Source organism: Carcharodon carcharias, chromosome 2, assembly GCF_017639515.1.
Source record: "Carcharodon carcharias isolate sCarCar2 chromosome 2, sCarCar2.pri, whole genome shotgun sequence".
Taxonomy (NCBI): domain Eukaryota; kingdom Metazoa; phylum Chordata; class Chondrichthyes; order Lamniformes; family Lamnidae; genus Carcharodon; species Carcharodon carcharias.
Genome location: NC_054468.1, coordinates 127,268,545 through 127,291,329, shown reverse-complemented (window position 1 = coordinate 127,291,329; position 22,785 = coordinate 127,268,545). Strand labels below are relative to the sequence as shown.

General features: G+C 45.2%; 1 protein-coding gene across 6 annotated transcripts in view; it reads right to left on the bottom strand.

The window, feature by feature from the left end:
• The window catches only part of LOC121275411 (nesprin-1-like), a 198,822-nt gene that overhangs the window by 41,233 nt on the left and 134,804 nt on the right, over nucleotides 1–22,785 (bottom strand). For all 6 annotated transcript variants that reach the window (XM_041182983.1, XM_041182984.1, XM_041182985.1 and 3 more), the window contains 5 exons: nucleotides 12,614–12,776; nucleotides 9,517–9,704; nucleotides 7,244–7,394; nucleotides 5,481–5,663; nucleotides 414–551 (listed from right to left, as the gene is read on the bottom strand). In XM_041182983.1, the coding sequence (XP_041038917.1) occupies nucleotides 414–551; nucleotides 5,481–5,663; nucleotides 7,244–7,394; nucleotides 9,517–9,704; nucleotides 12,614–12,776 (823 nt within the window). The remainder of the gene's footprint in view (nucleotides 1–413; nucleotides 552–5,480; nucleotides 5,664–7,243; nucleotides 7,395–9,516; nucleotides 9,705–12,613; nucleotides 12,777–22,785) is intronic.

Below are 22,785 nucleotides of genomic sequence, written 5' to 3'. Positions count from 1 at the left end.
ATTTTTAAAATCATAAAGACTCGACTGCGTCTCTTGGGTACTAAACTGGGTGAGACACTCCTCTCTAGAATGGATGCGAACCATACTCATAGGCTGGAATTTTCCAGCCCCCCCCTCCCTCCCCCCCACCCCACAGCAGGACCGGCGAGTCATTGAAATCTCCGTTCACATCAGCAGGGCCAGAAGATCCCAACGGCGTGAGGGGCTGGAAAATTTCGGCCATAGAGTTGACCAAGGAAGCTAATTCTGTTCTATCCAGTACTTCAATAAGAAAAAGCAAACAGAGCCAGCTGCTTAATATTCAGACAATGAGGAAGTGGGGAAAATAAATCCCCTCGAGAGCCAAACGGGGTGACAATTTGCTACTGCCCAGGCTGAAGGTCACCCCTTAAGAGCTGAGTAATTTGACTTACTTTTAGCTGTTTGATTTTGGCTTGTACATCACATTCAGAGAAGTGCTCGATGTTGGTCAGCTGCAGGTCCATCTCCGTCAGCCATACCAATATATTCTCACGTGTAGTTTCAAACTCCTCTCGCTGACCAATAAAGTGCTGTACAAACAAGACAAAAAAGCTCACTGTAAATCCAATCATACTCATGTGAAGATCACTTCCACATACAAGGCTCTGTGACTTCTTCCAAACCAGATATGCTTAACAGTATCTGTGATAGAAGTCAGGAGGATACTATTACCTCATGCCTTTTTCCTCTTTCCCTTTTCCACCTGGAACCTTAAACAGGTTTTACCTTCTAACCTCTGATAATTATAGTTTTGATAAAGAGTTGATCTTCTAGGCAACTTTTCTTGTTGGAAACAAGGAGCTTTATTTACAAGACAGCAACAGCAGCTACACGTGTGCATCTATCACTATAACTAAAGAAGAACTCTCTCCTAAAGGTTCTCCGCACTGCCAACTCATTGTTTTACATAAATCATGTGATCTTACAACACAGGATTGTTCTTAAAGCTACAATCCTACGTTTATCAAAATTATAATTACTACATTCCTCCCCTTTAACTTTTCTGTACATTTTGTATTTATAAGGATACTTACCGCATAACATTACAATATTTACACAGGTCATGAAATTACAAGTTTAGTCTTTTAGACGGTTTCCTGATTCATGTGGCTTCTGATTCTTTGGCAGGAAGCACATTCAATCACATTAACATCAGGTACCTCATTAGGCAGAGGCAATTCACTGTCGTCTGTTCCGACAAAGACTTTGGGAATGTATGTCCTTGATTGAGCAACTTCAACAGGAACAACAGGTTCAACAATGGCTACAAGTAGAAAATCATTTTGTTGGGGTACCTCCCTTCTTCTTAAATGATCCACATGCTTATGGGTGATCCGGCCCTCCACTTCCATGTGGTTTGACAATGGTCCGATCACAGTGCTTACTTTACCAGATAACCGCTTCGGTCCTCCACTGAAATTCCTTAAACACAGCTGCTTCTCCAACAGTAAATTGTCGCTCACGACTATGCAAATCATGAGTCGCTTTTTGGCTCCCTTGACTTTTCTCCACCTTCCCCTCCAAAGTGACAAGTATCGGGCTTAATTTTGTAACCCTCATCAATAATTCTGCAGGGTGCAGAATTTTCCATTCGGTGTGCGGAGGCGGGCCTGACACGCTGGAACGTAAAAATGACACGCGATGATGTCAGGCGTGCGTCTCGACATCAAAGCGCTGTCTCGCGTTATTTCGTTCGGCGAGCACATGCCAGAGTCGGCTGCACACCCGCTGATAATTGATAGGCTTATTAAGACCATTAAACAGGTAATTATCATGAATTTTATGCTGCCCGTCCAACCTAACAGTTGGTGGGAAGGCGAAAAAGCCAAGTGGCCTTTACGTTTTTTGGGAAACCTCATCCTGCACGTGGATGAGGTTTCCTAAAGCTAATAATGATTATATAAAAACATTTTCTGAAAAATAAAAACATGTCCCTTCTCAGGTGACACAGCTCCGTGCCTCAGGTAGATTGAAGCGCTCTTTCACAAGCAATGCGCGAGACAGCGCTGGACCCAACTCTTTCTCCCCCGTACAGAAAGTGCTCAACGCTACCGCTCATGTACTATGCTGGGCGGGCCTTAATTTACCCATCCGTGTAAAATGGCGGTGCTGAGCCGATCGTGGGCAGCAGTCGGGTTCCCCATACCCCTGCCCACTCCTGCCAAGCCCGCCTGACCAATGAAAAATCCTGGCCCAGGTGTTGCACCTGTCGTAGTGTGGGAGCTTGTTCTGTAGTGAAATAGGAAACGAGCAAGTTTAGCTTCCAACGATTCGCCTGCTAACTTTTACATTCCCACTTTTTGTTGTCTTTTCAGAGCCTTCTTCCTTTTTGTTGTCTTTTTTCTGCCACAGAGTTTAGTCTCGGCCTTCTTTTTGACTTCACTGTCAGCCAGATTTCTCTCAAGTGAAATCTCAACTTGTCTTAGTTCAGTAGTTGAACTACCCATGATTTCATTATCGACTCGCATCTTGGTAAGTTCTATGACTTTTTCTTTCAAAGCCTCTTTAGCTTCATTCAGCTGATTCTTCAGCTCTTCTGTCTCCTTCTTGTATCTGTTGGCATCCTCCTGGAAATTTGAATATTGCTGCATCTTCTCTGCCAACTGGTTCTTCAGTTTGTTCAGAGTGACGTTAAATTCTTCCTGTTTCTCTTTGTAATTTTCCAGAGGTACAAACTTTGACCTGAGGGATCCATGTAGTGTGTGAAGGTCTTTCAATGGGTTCTCTATTTCTTTGCGAAGGTCACTCACTTCACCTTGAATTCTGTAATTCAACAGAGACTGCTTGAGTTTCTTCTGTTATTCTTCCATGTTGTTGTTTAACATAAGTCTTCATTTCCTCAGGTTTCTCTCCTGCATCCTTTCTCATCCAGTTGTGATCCTTGGACTCTCCAGACTCTTTCTGAAGTCCCTTGCCTTGTTCCTTTTCCAACTCAGGAACTCTTCCTGCTTCTTTTTGAAATCTCACTGGCCAATCAAGGTTAATTTCTCTCATCCAATTTCAACCTACAAGACTTGGTCCTCTGCCTTCTACCACCATTGCTGGTAGTTGTGCTGGTTGGTGTGTATAATTAACAGTTACTCTGGGTGATATCTTTTACCTGGGTTTCTTCGCCTACGTCTGTTTTCAACTTGGCAGAGGTTTGTTCCAAATTTAACTGTTGATCACCTTTATTTAAATATCTGAAAGCGTGTTCTCCTTATTACAGTGGTAGAAGCACCCATACCTACTTCCATTTTTAATGATTTACCATTCATTTGCAATGTGACAGTAATTGGCTCTGTCTTCCCAACTTTCATGTTGAAAAAGGAATAAATGTCAGAATTGGTTGCTTCTGGCTCTTCCACACAATATACTTCATTGGACTCCATTTGTTGCCTGGGAGCCTGTTTTAATCTCGCTCTGCAATGTTTCCAGGTATGCCCATTTTTGTGACAAAAATAACGCTCCACCTTTTTAAATTGCCAATCATTAGGAGTGTGATTGTTTCCGTGCCGATAAAAATTAGTTTTTGAATTTGCTGCTAAGCTGTTTCATCTAAATTTTTAGGTAGCAGGGGCCATTTCCCGCTTTGTGGAGGAGTCCCAGCTTTTCACACCACTATCAGCTGACCATTTCCACCCAACTAGGAAAATGGTGCCGTTTTGCACACCTTGAATCGCTTGTGAATCCCTTACAGCGCTTTCCATCGCAAACGCTATTTCTAATGCCTTCTTAAAATCTAGATTCACTTCAGTCAGCGATCTTCATTGAGTAGCATCATCTTGCACACCACAGACCAAACGATTCCTCAGCATGTCATTCAGGGTTTCACCAAAATCACAATATCCCGTTCGTAGTTTTAATTTCGCCACTAGGTAGCAATGGACGCTTTTCTTCAGCTTTTGAAACATTTATTTTTACTGTTTCAGGTCTTGAGGCAGCTCTCTGCCTTCAGGGAGTGTTCTGTCAGTGCTGGCAGGCGCCCACGTTGACATCATTGCCCACCCTCTTCCTGCCCGCGCTGAGCTCTTCAGCGTGTGTTTCACGCTGGCTGGTCATTAATTGGCCAGCCAGCGTGAAATTGCAGTCGGCAGTCAGTTTCCCGGCTGATCCCAGGCCCGCTGATCATGCCCGCCTACCGAGCTCAGACCTAAGGATAGCAACTTTTTTAAAGCAAAAAGACACCATAGATTACAAAAACACATAGCATTTTATGTCACAGCCACCACCCTGCTGTTTCCAAAAACTCTTCCATTTACCCCTCATCATCTCCTTTTATTCTCTTTAGCTCAGCGTCCATTTTTATTTTCCTCTGCTCTGTAGAGTGCTGAGTGATGAGCTTTTTCTCAGTATTGTCGTTTTTGCTGATATTTAATGAACATTACGATCTGTGCTACAAAAATTTCTCTGGCACATAGACCCCTAAACATTTTTTTCAAAAAGAGGAAATCAAATCAAACAATTAAAAGTGCCCACAGTGATTCATTTTATTCTATTGGCATTCATGAAGATTTTTTTTGATTATTTATTCCATCAAGTGGGGGTCCTGTTTAGTCCTGAAGAATTAAACTCTTCCCCCTTCAGGCACCCCAGAGTCAGCATCAAGCACTCCTCGGTCAATTGCTACACAGGACGATGCAGAGTTAAGCTCCCTCTGATCTGCCCCAGCAAAGCACCTAGGCCAAACGTTGAGAGGTTCCACGTTGTGCACAGTGTGGCAAGTTTTCCAATTCCTCCCACAAGCCACCTTTAGGCTGGTCAGGGAGATATTGTCAGTCATTACAAACTGTGGACAATTTTATGTTGTAGGCCCTGTGTCTGCTAGGAATTAAGTTGAAATTTCCCAAACTCAACTCATGGTCAGTAAATAAAGGAGACTCTCATCCTACCAGCTTAAGTTGTCAAATTCATTGCGGCTCTGCTCGGTGACCTGCACTGGTTCCCAGTTAAGCAACGCCTCAATTTTAAACTGCTCAAATCCCTCCATGGCCTCGCCCCTCCCAACTCCCTCATCTCCTCCAGCCCCCAACCCTCCGAGATATCGCAGCTCTTCCAATTCTAACTGCTAGACCATCCCCCATTTTAATCGTTCTGCCATTGTTGGCTGTTCCTTGGCATGTAGACATCATTCAGTCACCATTTCAAAGTTAATGGTTCTATTACAAATTCTGTTGTTGCCAAGATCTGAGAGCACTGGAATTCCATCCTTAAACCTCTCTGCTTTTCTCTCCTTCTTCAAGATGCTGCTTAAAACCTGCCTTTTTTACCAAGCTTAGGGGCCAGCTGCCCTAATATCTCCTAATGCTGCTTGGTGCCAAATTTTTGTCTGATGACCACTCCCGTGAAGTGCTTTGACACACTTAATTATGCTAAAAGCATGATACAAGTGTAATTTGTATCACCGGTTTTTGAAGCTCTGATATAAAGGTCTGGATCAGAGAGTCCCCTACAGTTACCCCCTGGTGCTCAGGCCTTACTTTCAGTCTCCTGAGGATGGCTGTCACCCGGCGTTGTAGGTTGTCCCAGCGCTGGTTTCCCTCGTGGACCATGTCCTTGAGTTTACTGCCCGAGTCCGTGCGGTTCTCACGAGCCAAGCGCCGATACTGCTTGTTGATCAGCTCTAGCTGGGTCAGGCTTTCGTGGACCTGCCGCTGGAATGCCTGAGGACAGGACGCAGAGAAGCAGAACATTCTCACTAATTCCTTATACACAGAAGGCATTTACAAGCACATTTAAAAAAAAAATCAAACACTGCAAAATTAAGCTAGTGTCTTGTGCAACTACATAACTACAGGATGACTTATTTAAGCCAAAAATATTAATATGAGTTGCAGCAAGACCCGTTCCCCCTATCACCCCTATGCTCACTGATCTACATTGGCTGCTAGTCAAGCAACGTCTTGATTTTAAAATTCACATTCCTGTTTTCAAATCCCTCCAATGGCTTCGTCCCCATCCCATCTCTGTAATCACCTCCAGCCTTCAAATATCTGCGTTCCTCTAATTCTGGCCTCTTGTGCAATCCCGATTTTAATTGCTTCACCATTGGTGGCCCTGTCTTCAGTTGCCTAGGCCCCAAGCTCTGGAGTTCCCTCCCTGCACCTCCCCATCTCTCCACCTCACCTCACCTTCCTCCTTTAAGACACTGCTTAAAACCCACCTCTTTGGCCAAGCTTTGGTCATCTGACCTGATAGCTCCTTGTGTGGCTTGGTGTCCTACTTAGTTTTATCGTGATCCTGTGAAGGGCCTTGGGACATTTCATTACGTTAACGTGATAAATAAATGTAAGTTGTTGTTGTCATCTCCTGCAGCAGTGCAAAGGGGGCAGGGGTGGTAGAGCTTAACTTTTGCACTACAGTGTAAAATGGGTTAGAATGAGTTGGCAGCCAGTTTGACAAATCTCGCAATGTTTATTTATGCACTGTCGAAATTACCTCTGGGTTTAGGGGTTCAGGATAGACGAGATGGTGGCGATTGAGAATATGTTTAGACTACAGATGAGTTGGGTTATAGGGTGGGGAATAATTGCACCAGGGCATGTAGACATAATTCAGTCATCTTTTCAAAGTTAGACCTTTCAGTGATTCTATTACAAATTCTGTGTCTACGTTGACAGCTCACATTGTAATTAACTGCTCCTGTCAACAGAGTGTGCTGCAGCACCCCATCCCCCACTAGCAGCAGAGTGCAGCGTGACAAGTTTACATAGGCAGCTCCCATTTTAAACGTGGACATTGCGATTTCTAATGGAAAAGACCAATAGAGAGTGCCTACAGATTTAAAATATTTAAGACATTATAGATGTAAATTCAACCAATTCCACCTTGAGTAAACTTTGCTGAAGGGACTTCCCTAATTCCAGTTAATTATCAGCAACAAAAACAGAATTACCTGGAAAAACTCAGCAGGTCTGGCAGCATCGGCGGAGAAGAAAAGAGTTGACGTTTCGAGTCCTCATGACCCTTCGACAGAACTGTCGAAGGGTCATGAGGACTCGAAACGTCAACTCTTTTCTTCTCCGCCGATGCTGCCAGACCTGCTGAGTTTTTCCAGGTAATTCTGTTTTTGTTTTGGATTTCCAGCATCCGCAGTTTTTTTGTTTGTAATTATCAGCAACACAGCCAGGAACAGTGCATACAAATATGCGCCAGCAAGAAGATGCAGGAGACAGTGGCCACTTTAAGCCGCTGTGTTGTTGAGGCCATACAGCACCAACTGCTCTGCAACTTATCACAGCACCTCAAACTTCTTCAGTTCCTCTTTGGCGACTGTGTAGAGGACCTCCGAGGAATTGGGCACCGCTGCTGTCCGTTCAGATGTTTCAAGCCAGTCTTCGAAGCGAGAATAGTCATCCAGAAACTTCTGCCACAACCTCCAGGTTTCCTCAATTCTAAGAGAAAAAAAAATGGTGGGGGTTGGAAATTAAGACACGATGAAATTGTGGATATGTTGATAGGCTGAGATGAAGTAAAGTGGGAGGAAGTTCCAGTGGAGCATAAACGCCAGCAGAGACCGGTTGGGCTAAATGGGCTGATCCCAAGCTCTAAGTTCTGTGAGCAGATAGTGGTGGGCCTACATCTTAAACCACTCAAGCTAGTTAGATACAACTGCCAGGCCACTTTAGAGAGGACAGGTAACTCAAACCTGAGCTGCACTTTCTGCCTCCTCTGACTTTCTTCCCTGACTTGGCCTAGTCCTGAGCATAAACCTCCCCGTGAACAGGGGAGAAGAACTGCAAGGTCGGGAGAGTAGAGTCTTGCCCCAGAGATGATCACAGTAGGCTACGAGAGAATTTACAGCAGGGTTACCCGGGGCCAATCAGTCCTAAGCACAGTGTGGGTCCTTGCAGCAAGGACAGTTAGTGATGGTTCAGGAGAATGGAACCAGGCTGGGGAACAGCTGAGTGGGACCATAGAGTTACTTCACTCCGAAACCACTCCCAGTCCTACAGTGCAGTGTGTATCCTCTGGTCTCCAACTCTTTGCATCCCCTTCTCCACTCCAGCTTTCGTGGCACCGCCTTTGTCCGCCTTGACCCAACATTTTGGAAAACAGACCCAAGCCACCTGTCTTGCTACCCCAAGGCTTGACATCTCTGGCCAGGCCTTCAGCTACCCCGTTCCCCCCAACCCCTCCCCCATTACTACAATATCCTTTCTTGCCACTGTGAAGCATCACAGGCTGTTGACTATATTCAAGGTGCTATATAAATAATAAATTTTAATAAATTTATCATAGGAACCAGACCAATACATCAAAACTCTGCTTAGAATCTATCTCTGGATTTTTAAATTCATCTCATGGTCATTGCCAGACTTTTAATTTTAGATTTTTATTGAATTCAAATTTCACCATCTGCTGTGGGGGGATTTGAACCCAGGTACCCAGAGAATTACGCTGGGTCTCTGGATTACCAGTCCAGTGACAATACCACTACACCACCACCTCCTCCTGCTATAGAACAAGGATACACCTTGGGCAATAGTCAGATAGCAGTTGTTGATCAATGCAGTTTACTTCCAAAAAGTTATTGTAAGTAACCCTACATTAAAACCTTCAACATCTCGTACTGCTAAACCCAAAGCACAGAATGGCTGCATGGGGGAGTGGAGGGCTGCATGGGGGAGTGGAGGGGAGGGGTGACCTTTGCCTTGCACAGACCCCCTGCAAAGGTCCAGTTCGGGGTCCCAACATCGACATGGTCAGGATTGTCAAACTTAGCACCAGCTCCGCTCAGATGTGCATTTATGTAGCACCTTTCACATAGTAGAACATCCCAAGGGGCTTCACGGAGCGTTATCAAGCAAAAATGGACTCCAAGCCAAAGGCGACGATATTGGAACATTTAACTAAAAGGTTCTTAAAAGGAGAGAAGATTAGGGAGGAAATTTCAGAGTTTAGGGCCTGAAGGTGCAGCTGCCAATGTTGGGCCAAGGGAGCGAGGAATGTATAAGAAGCCAGAATTGGAGGAGCGCAGAGAGCTTGCAGGATTATGGGGCTGGGGTAGGTTAGAGGCAGCGGGGGTGAGGCCAGGGAAGGATTTGAAAACAAGAATATTTAAAAATCAAGGCATTGCTGATCCAGGAGCCAATGTAGGTCAGCGAGCACAGACGTAATGGGTGAACAGGATTTGGAGCGAGTTAGGATACAGGCAACAAAGTTTTGGATGGTCTCAAGTTAGTGGAAGGGGTGGAGGATGGGAGAACGGTCAGGAGCACATTGGAATACTCGTGTCTGAAGGCAACAAAGCCATAGATGAGGGTTTCAGTAGCAGATGGGCTGAGGTAGGAGTTGAGATGCTTAATATTCCAGAGGTGGAATTAGATGGCCCTGGTAATGGAGAGGATATTAGAATGCTCAGATCAGGGTCAACTGCACATTTTGTGTGGTCAAATCTCCACCCCTCGGAATGACTTATTTCCCTAAAGCTGTTCTTTTGAAGGCCGCTTGTCTATTTTTAAAACATTCTACATGTGGCATCACCTCCCACCGGCATGAAACAAGAGCTCTTACTTCAGCCTCCTCTCCATAGACATGGCACAGATGTTCCTCCACCTGCGATCAAGGTTGCGAGTTGCCTGCTGGATTGAGTCGCACTCCGTTTCCGTGGCACAGGCATCGCAATCGTGGAGCAGGACTTCGCAAAGGTTCAGGACAGAGGCCACGCCTGTACTGTGCTTCTCAATGTCCCGTTGCAACTCCTGCAACAACAAAGTCATAGAGTTTAGTGTAACATAGAAGGAAAGCACATTTCACCTTATAATTGTTCAGGATGAGTTTTAAACATTTGATACTGAAGCGGCTAATAGCAATACGCAGCAAGGCCTGCACAACATTCATGCTTGGGCTATAAGTGCCAAGCAACATTCACATCACACAAGTGCCAGGCAACTATCATCTTCAACAAGAGAGAATCTAACCATCTCCCCTTTGACATTAAATGGTATTACCATCACTGAATCTCCCACTATCAACATCCTGGGAGGTTACCATTGACCAGAAAGTGAATTGGACCAGCCATATAAATAGTGTGGCTACAAGAGCAGGTCAGAGGCTGGGAATTCTGGGGCGAGTAACCCACCTCCTGACTCCCCAAAACCTGTCAACCATCTGCAAAGCACAAGTCAGGAAGGTGATGGAATACTCTCTGCTTAGCTGGATGAGTACAGCTCCAACACTTAAGAAACTTGACATGATCCAAGACAAAGCAGTCCACTTGATTGGCAGCCTATCGTCCAATTTAAACATCCATTCCATCCACAAACACAATGGCAGCAGTGTTTACCATATAGAAGAGACACTACAGCAACTCACTAAGGCTCCTTCGACCACCACTGCCTAGAGATATAAGTGTAGCAGATGCATGGAAACACCACCACTTGGAAGTTCCCCTCCAAGTCACACGCCATCCTGGCTTGGAAAGATATGGTCGTTCCTTCACTGTTGTGGGATCAAAATCCTGGAACTTGCAGGAGCACTGTGGGTGCGCTTGCACTCGATGGACTGCAGTAGCTAAAGAAGACAGTTCACCACCAGCTTCTCACGGCCATTTAGCGACGAACAATAAATGCTGGCCTTGCCAGCAACACCCACTTCCCATGAAAGAATAAAGGAAGGAAGTTGCTTTGTGGCCCTTCTTTCCTGAAGAGTTTGAGCATCAAATGCTGCCCACTCCCAATAAGAAATGGGAGAGAGCAGACTGGGGTGTTCCACAACCAGAGTGAGAGAGAGAGAGAGAGGAAATAAAATATAGAGGAGAGGGAGAGGAAGTGAAAGGGGAAGCATGAAAAAAGTGTGAGATAGAGCAGGTATGAGACACAAACAGAAAGCACAGTTCAGGACATCCCAAAGTGCTTTACAGCCAATGAAGTTCTTGAAGTATATTCACTGTTGTAATGATGGAGACACAGAAGGCAAATTGTGTACAGCAAACTCACAGCAACAGCGATGTGATAATGCTCTGAATGCTTGTACTAGGCTTTGGTTGAGGAATAAACATTGTTACAAAATAGAGAAAGGTTTAAGTGGGTTATATGTGTATTTGGGTGTGTTAAGAATAAGGTATATCTTTAAGTTTAATTTGTATTTCTGTATTTTGTGGTTAAAAGGATGAAAGCTGAGCTTTGGTTTCACTTTGAAAGATGCCTGCATTTTAATGAGATTTTATGACTCTTGAAGGGAAGTTAAAACAATCAAGGTAGAAAAAAACTGTGCTGTTGCCTAGCAACAGGAGTCCAGAGAGGGAGGCCACACATACACACACAGAAACCGAAAGCAGTTTGTGTTCAGTTGGTCAGTGTGTTCTAAAGCTGAAAGGAGTTGCCAGCAGAAGCAGGATAGAAGAGGGACAGATAGCAAGTCCCAAGCTAAAGTTGAAATCAGTTGCCAGGAGAAGCTGGACAGGAGGGAGCTTCAGGAAGCAGGTTCCCCCAAAGAATTGAAGGAGGAAGGCCCCAAGAAGACCTTCTAGTCAAAGGGAACGAATAGGAATCTGGAAAAGGTCCTGTTAAGTGAGGTTAAAAGTGAGGAGCAGAGAAAGGGTCCAAGCTTAAAGGGAGAAACTGCAAGGTGCAGATTTAAAGCAACATAGTCTTGCAAGAAACCAGAAGACCCAAGGAGACAGCTGAAGGTCTGTGTCTCTTTACTATGGGATATGAAGCAGTGGTGTTCTGATGGCATGGCTGAATCAGCGAGAGAGAGAGAGTGCATGGAAGGAAGCTTGAATGCACGTGGTGATCCAGGAGAGCTCGAAACCCTGGAGGTGGACCTTTGTGGAAGACGTTTGAGAGAAAGCATTGGCTTGGGAGAAGATTCCAAAGCGAGTCCTTTAAGAGCGAAGATTGGAAACCCTTGTGAAGTTCAGTGAGACCGGTTGGCTCTTGATGTGAGAAGTGTCTGGGAGGAATTGAGGAGAGATCCATAGCATCTGTTCAGGTGGCATCTGTCACTTGGTTCCAGAGCGTGGTGTGTCCGACCACAGGTCGCCTATTATTTTACATGGACTGTGTACTTACTGTGAACATTAGAGTATAAGATAGCTTTTGTAACTTGTGTTATCCTTGCAAATCTGTATATATCTGTAAAGGTATAGTTGTGGATGAAGGAGTATTGTAATATAGTTCATCTTTTCTTGTTTAACAAATGTTTTATTATTTTGTTAGAAGTTCACCAGCTGACTCCTGTGACTCTGTTCAGTACCTACTCTCCACGTACCTGAACAAAAAATAAAAGTTAGGATCTAGCAAGCCGGGATCGCCCCCCCCGCCCCCGGCTTGTCCAATAGTAACATCAGCTGGGATCATAACAATATTGGCTAGGACACCAGGGTGAGCTCCCCTGCTCTTTGTTGAAAAGTGGCATGGGATCTTTTACATCCACCTGAGAAAACAGATGGAGCCATGGTTTAACATCTCATCTGAGAGGCAGCACCTCTGACAGTGCAGCACTCCTTCAGTACTGCAATACGTGGTCAAGTCTCTACAGTGAGACTTGGAATAAGTATCCTTCTAACTCAGAGGTGAGAGTGTCATCACTGATCCATGGTCGATTTCCCCTCCACTGGTAATAGTTGAGTATTTCCCAGAGCAGCAAAGCACGAATGTTCGCTTACCTGTTGCTCCGCGAGCTTCTGTTGTATTTCGTGGGAGTTGCAGGAGTCGTAGACAATTGGTCTTGATAGCTCGGTTTCAATCTGGGCAAGCCACGATCGCAGGCTGCTCATATTCTTGTCCAGCTGCTGTACGGCAACCAGTGTCTCCTTCAGCTTCTTCACTCTGAAACGGAAGAGGAGGTGAGAAATAGTCAGCAAAAAACCAGACTCCTGTTCTGGGCACTGCACCTCAGGAAGGATGTATTTGCCTGGGCAGTACAGTTTCACTAGAATGATATATCAGGGTTTAGAAGGTTAAACTGTGAGGAGAACTGTATAAACTTGGCTTGGATTTAGAAGAGTAAGCAGGGGGCGGGATCTAATCATGGTGCTTAATTTGATTAAAGGACTCAATGGGTTCAATAGAGAGAAATTGGCAGAGAAGTCCAGAACAAGAGGACACAATCTTAAAATTTGGGCTGAGCAGTTCATGGGTGAAATCAAGAAACACATTTTCACACAAAGAACAGGAGAAACCTAGAAACTGTGGTTCCAAAAGGCTGTGGAAACTGAGGGTGAATTAGAACTTTCAAGACTCGGATTGATGGAGTTTTGTTGGGGAAGGGTATTAAGAGATAAAAAACCAAGGTACATGTAAACGGAATTCTGGTACAGCTCAGTGATAGAAAAGGCAGGAGGGACTGAATGGCCTACTCCTGTCCCTGTGGTCCTAGAACTCTGGTCACTGGAGCTTTGAACAGATATTATACCCAACCTGACTCTATTGTGACCGGTTGAAAGATTGTCACATTACATTTCAAATGAACGGGGCATCTTAGCAATGGACAGGTTCATGGTCTTTAAAAGGTAACATTTCTCAAAGTGCGCAGGCTCACCGATTGGGAGCACGCTCCAAGAAAACGGCATTCTTCCCCATTTAGATTAAATGAGTGGAAAATTCCAAAGGCCACATCAAGTGAGTGAGGCTTCACCAAGAGAAAATTCATCCCTAAACTTCTCCAAATTGGGATAAAGGAATAAAACAATGCCGTGGCAGGAACCACACTGCACTGGGAGCCACACTGCATCGCAGCACACTGCACTGGGAACCACGCTGCAATGGGCAGCACACTGCACTGGGAACCATACTGCAATGAGCAACACTGCAACAGGAACCACACTGCAATACACCATACTGCGACAGGAACCACACTGCGACGGGAACCACACTGCGACGGGAACCACATTGCGACGGGAACCACATTGCGACGGGAACCACATTGCGACGGGAACCACATTGCGACGGGAACCACATTGCGACGGGAACCACACTGCAATGGGAACTACCTGCAATGCAGCACACTGCAAAGAGAACCACAAAGCAACGGGAACCACACTGCAACGGGAACCACACTGCAACGGGAACCACACTGCAACAGGAACCACACTGCAACAGGAACCACACTGCAACAGGAACCACACTGCAACAGGAACCACACTGCAACGGGAACCACACTGCAACGGGAACCACACTGCAACGGGAACCACACTGCAACGGGAACCACACTGCAACGGGAACCACACTGCAACGGGAACCACACTGCAATACAGCACACTGCACTGGAAACCACACTGTACTGGGAACCATACTGCAACAGGGACCACACTGCACTGGGAACCACACTGCAACGCAGCACACTGCACTGGGAACCGCACTGCAACGAGAACCACACTGCAACACAGCACACTGCACTGGGAACCACACTGCAATGCAGCACACTGCACTGGGAACCGCACTGCAACGAGAACCACACTGCAACACAGCACACTGCACTGGCAACCACTCTGCAACACAGCACACTGCACAGGGAATCACTCTGCAACACAGCACACTGCACAGGGAATCACTCTGCAATATAGCACACTGCACAGGGAATCACTCTGCAATATAGCACACTGCACAGGGAATCACTCTGCAATATAGCACACTGCACTGGGAACCACTCTGCAATACAGCGTGCTGCACTGGGAACCACACTGCAATACAGCACACTGCACTGGGAATCACTCTGCAATACAGTGTGCTGCACTGGGAACCACACTGCACTGGGAACCACACTGCAACACAGCACACTGCACTGGGAACTACACTGCAACACAGCACTGGGAACCATTCTGCAACATAGCACACTGCACAAGGAATCACTCTGCAACACAGCACATTGCACTACGAACCACTCTGCAACGGGAACCACACTGCAGTGGGAAACACTGTACTGGGAACCACACTCAATGCAGCACACTGCACCATAAACCACATTGCAATGGGAATCACACTGCAAAGTGGCACACTGCATGGGAACCTCACTGCATTGCAGCACACTGCACTTGGAATCACTCTGCAATATAGCACACTGCAACGAGAACCACACTGCAACACAGCACACTGCACTGGGAACCGCACTGCATTGCAGCACACTGCACTGGGAACCGCACTGCATTGCAGCACACTGCATCAGGAAATACCACCATTGGGAAATGTTGCATTGCAAAATACTACTATTGGGAATTGCTGCATTAATCAGGGTAATGAAAGGACGGGGTGAGATGGGGGGTTGGGGATCTCCAATTGGCCTCATTACCCCATGACTGGAAGGAGGGGAAGAAAAACACCCCTACCACCTCCAAGCTGGAACATGCATGAACATGACGTCAGCTGAGGGCGAAATCAGGCTGGGTTGTGATGCTCTCTGTGCTCAACCCATCTGCTCACACTCATGGTTTAGTTTTACTTCATAAAAGGGGAAGAAGGTAGAGAAACAACTTAGTGAACTGCAGTTCACGGTTCTAAGCTGAAGCTAAGCATTGCATTGCATGGAAAGAGAAGCTGAGATTTTCTGGACATTGTACATGCTGTGTAGTTTGTACAATGGCTTACAGATGTTGAAAGTCAAGATAAGTGAATCGCTGAGTGAGGAAGTCAAAAAACCCATTTGACTCAGAGCTCATGGTGGGGCCCCAACTAAAAGTTATCCCATTTACAATGAGTGGATGAGAGCTGGGTGCCAACTCATGCACTTCAGGTATCCCAAGAAAGTACAGGCATTATTGTGATAGAGATTAAACCACTCCGTAGGCACCTTGAGAAAACTATCTTCCCACCCCCTCAGGATTGTTTTCTGGGCTGTCACATAGAAACAAGTCATGCTGTCCAAATCACCAGAGCGATGAAGTGAAGGAGGAAATGAGGGATGAAGGGAGAGAGGGAGGGAGGAATGGATAAAGGGAGAGAGACTGGGAGGGATGGAGAGATTCATGCTTATAACAAAAACAGCAAGATGGCATGCGGCAACAAAACAGGTAAATCCAGTTAACCTAGCAGTTAATTCAAACAGAGCCCTTGGGGAAATCACATGCAAAGTAGAAATTCAAAACTTAACTTAGAATATTATAACTTTATTTTTAATTAGCAGATCATTTATTTGACAGGGCATAATACTGTAAAAGGTCAGCTGGGTTAACACTTTTTAGCCAAAAAGTATCTCTAAGTCAGTAATGATCACGACGGATGGACAATTCAATAACAATTTAAGATAGCTCCCTTAGCAGAACTTCCAGGTTGAAATGGAGAAAAGTGCAGGATTATGGGGACAAAGCAGGAGAGCAGGGCTAATTAAATAGCTCTTTCAAAGAGCTAGCATGGGCACAATGGGCCGAATGGCCCCTTTCTGGCCTGTAAGGTTGTATGATCCTAGTTTTACTGTCCTGGGGCAGTCCTAGCTCAGGTAGCATTTTTCCTCATTAAATATTTTTAAATTTTCACTCAATATCTCAAAAGGCTTATATGCAAGTGCAGCAAGTCATTAGGAAAGCTATAGAATGTTGTCATTTATTGTGAGGGGAATTGAATACAAAAGTAGGGAGGTTATGCTTCAGTTGCACAGGGCACTGGTGAGCCACATCTGGAGTACTGTGTACAGTATTAGTCTCCTTATTTAAGGAAGGATGTAAATGCATTGGAAGCAGTTCAGAGAAGGTTTACCAGACTAATACCTGGAATGGGTGGGTTGTCTTATGAGGAAAGGTTGGACAGGTTAGCCTTGTATCTGCTGGAGTTTAGAAGAGGAAGAGGTGACTTGATTGAAACATATAAGATCCTGAGGGGTCTTGACAGGGATGATATGGAAAGGATGTTTCTTCTTGTGGCAGAATCTAGAACTAAGGGTCACCCATTTAAAACAAAGATGAGGCAAAATTCTTTCACTCAGAGGGTCGTGTGTCTTTGAAAATCTCTTCCTGAAAAGGTGGTGGAAGGAGTCTTTGAAAATTTTTAAGGCAGTGGATAGATGCTTGGTAAGCAACGGGGTGATAGGTTATTGGCAGTAGGTGGGATGCAGATTTCAGGTTATTATCAGATCAGCCATGATCTTATTAAATGGCAGAGCAGGCTTGAGAGGCTGAATGGCCTGCTCCTTGTTAGTTTGTTCGAATGTATGTTCGTATAATTCACACAAGGCAGAAGTCACCAACTTAGTCGTATATATGACTCATCACTTAACTGCTGCCAAACTCAAGCAGAGCAGTGGCTTAGAAAAGAATATCTGTGTTCTGTAAAGCTGATGGCCTTATGCTTTTAATGTTGCATTAATTATAGCTCACTGTTCTTGAGGAATGCCTTCAGACTGAAGAACTCCCACAACACCAACTGTTAAAAGCTGCCTTATGAAAGGTTAGTTATTAAAGTTAAATCTCCCTGCATTTCAGTCATGAATGTAAACTGCAATCTATCCCAGATATAACCTCTACCAAATTGGAACCTCCTGCTCTTCAACTCACCCCTTGAGTTTAGGGGTGTTTTTTGCCATCATTTCCAGATTTTTCTAGGCCACGCGATGCACTGAAAATTCTCAAGTGTATTTACCTCAACTGGTGTCGGCCATGGCTTAGCAGATGAAAGATCATTGACCTGAAATGTTAACAATGCCTTTCTCAGCAGCCTGGCTGCTGAGTATTTCCAGTATTTTCTGTTTTTATATTAGTTTAGTGGTAGCGCTCTGTCCTCTTGAGTTAGTGAGAGTGGATAGTCTCACTCCAGAGGCTGATGCAGAAAATGCAGGTCAACACACCACTGCATCAGCCGGGGAGTGCTGCACTGTTGGAGATGCAGGTTTTCTGGTGAAGCATGAAATCAAGGCCCAGTCTGTTCTCTCAGATGGACGTAAAAGATTTCAAGACATTATTTTGAAGAAGAGCAGGGAAATTCTCCCTGGTGACCTAGCCAATGTTTATCCTTCAACTAACAACACAAAAATGGGATTATCTGGTCGTTATCACATTGCTGTTTGTGAGAATATGATTGCTGTATGCAAACTGGTTACTGCGCTTTCATGATAATAATGTCTACACTTAATTGGCTGTAAATCACTTTTAGACATCCCAAGGTTGGGAAAGGTGCTATAAAAATACAGGGGTTTTCTTTTTTCTTTCTAAGATAGCCAGTCTCTGCTGATCTGAACTGGGCAAGGTCGAGAATACGCTGAATAGAATCCAGCTTTCATAGATCAATTCAGCTTTGGTAAACTATCCTACATCTAACGAAAAAAAACTACCACCTAAATGGCAATGAATTAAAAGTCTTTAAGCTCATTGCTCAAAAAACTGCTCCGACAAACAAACAAAGCAGCCAATACTTCAAAGGGACGTGTGTAGAGGACAGCAATACTTAAAAAAGTATAATTAATGAACTAATTCAAGTGACTTGCGACAGAGCTTTAAAGCCATTTAGACGGTTTAGTACTCTTGCTGACTGTTGCATAGATTTGCATAGAATTTGCAGCAGAGAATTTACATTCATTAACACTCAAAACCAGCTCTGCTGGGCAGGACACGGCGTACGTTTGCCTGACACCAGACTCCCGAAGTAACTGCTCTACTCAGAACTCAGTCATGGCAGGAGACTTCCAAGAGGACAGCAGAAACGATTTAAGGATGTCCTCAGAGCACCCTTGAAGAGGTCAGACATACCCATTGACTCATGAGTGTCCCCGGCTTGTGACCGATCAAAATGGAGGAGGCTCCCTGGGAAAGGCACTGAACACATTGAGAGACTTGGTCGGGAACATGCAGAGGCGAAGCTGAGGTGTCGGAGGGAGTCCGCAAACCTCCAAACTACCAGTCTACCCAAACCCTTCAAGCACCATCTGCCCCGCATGTGGCAGAGTCTGCAGATCGTGCATTGGACTTATCAACCATCTCAGAACCCATCGAACTGGGTATAAGCAAGTCATCCTCGATCCCAAGGGACTGCCTAAGAAGACTGCAGAGAAGCAGGCCATTCAGCCCAACTGGTCTAGGCTGGTGATTCTGCTCCATACAAGCCTCTATTCCACTTTACTTCAAGTCACCTGATCAAAACATCCTTCCATTCCTTTTTCCCCGCATGTACTTATCTAGCTTTCCCTTAAATGCATCTGTTATTCACTTCAACTATGCCACGTGGTAGCGAGTTCCACATTCTCATCAGTCTCTGGGTGAGAAGCTTCTCCTGAATTCCCTACAGGGTTTATGAGAGACTCTCTTGTGTTTATCACCTTCAGAAAAGTAAAGGGTCCTGAAGTAGTGGAAAATGTTGTTTTAGATCTGCAAGCTTACTAGATGGAGATAAAAACCACAAAAACTGCAACAAAGTGAGGTGACGTGAGGAAGAGGATACAAATGAATGGCACAGTGTACGCAGTAACAGTAACCAATAGCCGCTTCAGACTGTCAAACAGAACACGCTGACTAATGGCACTTGGGAATGCAATGGCAGAAGCTGGGGTCAAGATGGTTAGGTTTACAACCAATTTGGATCAAGAATGCCAGGCTCATCTTTGGCCAAATCCTTCGTTAACTCCTTGTGAAATTATAGATCCCTTACCAACTTGTTGCTCCATGGACTGTCTTATTGCTTTGAATGCCCGTCATTTATGAAAGGGCTCACAGGTGTGGTTCAGGAAGCTGCGCAGGCAAAAACACCTCTAGAACTTGGAAGACTTCATTGTGCATGTATTTAAGATTGTCTTAAGATGAACAAAAAGTCATGTTGTGTTCCTCAAAATCTCTTGTCACAGAGTCTGCTGATAAAGTAATGTTTTGTGAACTAAACACACTGTTATTAATATGCAAACCTTCCTGCAACTTGTGGCGAGGAAGGGCTACCCCATGAAACGTGGATGGGCACAAGTTGCTGGAGCATACAATGGTGCTCCTTCGTCAGCTTTGCAAAATGGCCTCTCGCCATTAACCTCCCCCATGCATTTCATGGAACTGCCGCACTTACACATTAGTTGTCCATTAAACATGCCACAGAAAGTTAAGTCCATTAATTAATGGTGTAGGTACCCACCTAACGAGATGGTAGTTGTCAATTACTGGCAATCAACCTCTTTCCCTGAAAGTGAACAGTTAAAAGGGTGGAGCCGCATTCCTTCAGATCATCAATTGTTAAGGAGATTTTAGAAAACATCAAATTTTAAATTTATACATTTTTCTTACTTTCCTCTTCTCTTAATCTAATCTCCACATCCCTCTCTTTGTTGCATTTGCTGTACCTGAATTGACAATAAGTTCGCCCACTCTAATTCCTCCTCTTTCTCAGTCTTTCCTCTGTTAATTTCTCAAACCATAAATCTCATTGGTTATGGAAATAGATTATTTGTCCTGTTGCTCATGAAGATCCCAGATGCCCTGTTGCCCTCAGTAGCATTCACACTGCCAACAATTTACACAGCAAGGCATTTTTGAATAGGTGGGTTTAGGATAGGGTAACTAATAGCACACACCACAAACTGCAAAAGAAAATCGAGGTCCTTGTTTCATTCAAAGCAGTTTTACTCCCTACAGTAGAGAAAAGATTAAATTGATAATCCCAATTTTAAGTGCTCACTTAGCTAATTAGATATAAACTTCCCATTCCCCATAAGAAAAAAAAAAGTCCGGACCAGTACTCTTATTTCCCAGTTTTTACTGTTTTTTCCTTCTGGGTCAGATGGTATCAGTAAAGACGAGATGTTCTCTGATGGAGGGATATCCTGAGTCCTGAGCAGATAACAATACTACTTGTAAAAACAAAAAGCTGCGGATGCTGGAAATCCAAAACAAAAACAGAATTACCTGGAAAAACTCAGCAGGTCTGGCAGCATCGGTGGAGAAGAAAAGAGTTGACGTTTCGAGTCCTCATGACCCTTCAACAGAACTGATCTGTTAAAGGTCATGAGGACTCGAAACGTCAACTCTTTTCTTCTCTGCTGATGCTGCCAGACCTGCTGAGTTTTTCCAAACAATACTACTTGTTCTGCGATCACAGATCACAGCAGGAGTTCAGCACACACATTCCATTTGCCTGCACCTCGCATAGAGATTCCTCCTTAAGTTAAGTGACAGTAATTCAGTGTGCAGACAGCTGGCAGACTGTGACCTCGCTTGGACGGAATTATTTGGATGCTGCTGTCCCTTTGTGCTATTCTCAGAATGAAGAAGTGTGGCACTTGGCTTTGCACAGGAAGGAAACAGGATGTGCAATCAGGTTTTTCAGAAGCAAGGTAAAGGAACAGCCACAAATAACCACGACCTGGAGACAACGCCGGAGCAACCAGGGCGGGCAAACGTCTGTGGGGGTCAACTGCACAAGGGGTCTCTAACCAAGCATGCAACAGCAGAAAGCGACTGAAAAGGAGAAGCAAAGACCTGCCTGTTAACGTCACAGTGACACTCGGGGAGCTCAGGGTCTGTATCGCAGCACTCAGCCATTGCTTCTACCAGGGCGACTGCAGTGACAAGGAGATAGGAGACCACCTCTCGCTATCAAGACCTGAAGAACTTCAGTACAGTGCACACCAAGACCATCATACAGCAGACAGTGGCCCAGCAAATCATTTGCCAGTTGTCACACTCAGCAAATGTTATTAGAGCCAGCCTGACAACTGGCACAATGGAGTGACAAGTGTTCAGGTTTCTAAATAAAAACTTACACTCATCGGCATGTGTTGCTGCGGCTCACATTCCTGGGGCATCAGGCCAGCGACATCCAAGCACAGCTCCTTCCGAACGGGGGCACCCAATCTCGGCACAGTAGACCCAGTTCTCCAGCACCCGGGATCCCAGTTTTAAGAGGCCAGCGCTGGCTTCAATGCAGAGACTTATCTGGTGCCTTGCTGCAGCAGACGCAGGCAAACACTATGAACTATTCCTAAACTATGACGTCTCTCCACTGGGATGTGTGGAAGCCAGCAAGGCAAATCACAAGCTGTAAGCACAGCAGCAGCTGTCTTTCTCTCTCCCTCCCCTATCCCACAAAAGCACTTCCCTCCTAACACAGATTTGCAAAAAAGGACAGCCTCTCTCACAATGTTCACTGTGCGCTCACAATCAGCTGTTTTCAACTGGTCATCTTTCTCTGGCAATCCCATCTTAGCCAGAGGCTCACTGAACTGTGTAACTCTGAATTCTTGCACGTGTTTTGCCAAGAACTGGGACAATGGGCAATGAAATCCCCTGCAGCTGTGAATTTCAGCTCTAGATTTTGCTTCACAGCCTGATCTTTATTAAGGCTTTCTTCCTGCTGGGCCCACTGTGTGCAAGACACATTGCAACACCCGGGAATCTCCTTGCCGAGCAATTGGGGAAACTAGGTTAAACCGAGCTCGCTTGGCCGATAGAGAAAGCATACATCACATCTTGGGGGAGGACTGGGAGGAGACGAACTGAAGTGCTCTTTGAAAGAATCGGCAGTTGGCACTGATGGTCACATACAGGCTCCCTTCTGTGCTGTGCTATTCTACATCTTGGAGGAAAGGGACCCCCAGAGACAGCCTCAACTTCATCGTATGAATAAGCCAAGCAGACCTCTCATGCCACAGGCTGGCCTGGTCCGGGGATCAGCTTAATGAGCCTGTCACAGACGATTGGCTCGACGTCAAACATCTGATCCCACAGTGACCGGCCGACTTGCTCCTGAAGGAGGACAGCGATTGGTTAATCTTTAGGTAATCCACAAGCACAGGTTAAGAGCGCTCGTTGGTCAGACAGTGGACATCTGGAACTCCACATGAGATCCAACGAGCAGCAGAGCCCAGCCTGAAACATGAGTGGGTCCTGCCACCATTCCCTTAAACACAACAGAGATATACACCAAATACCCTCAGGCATTATTT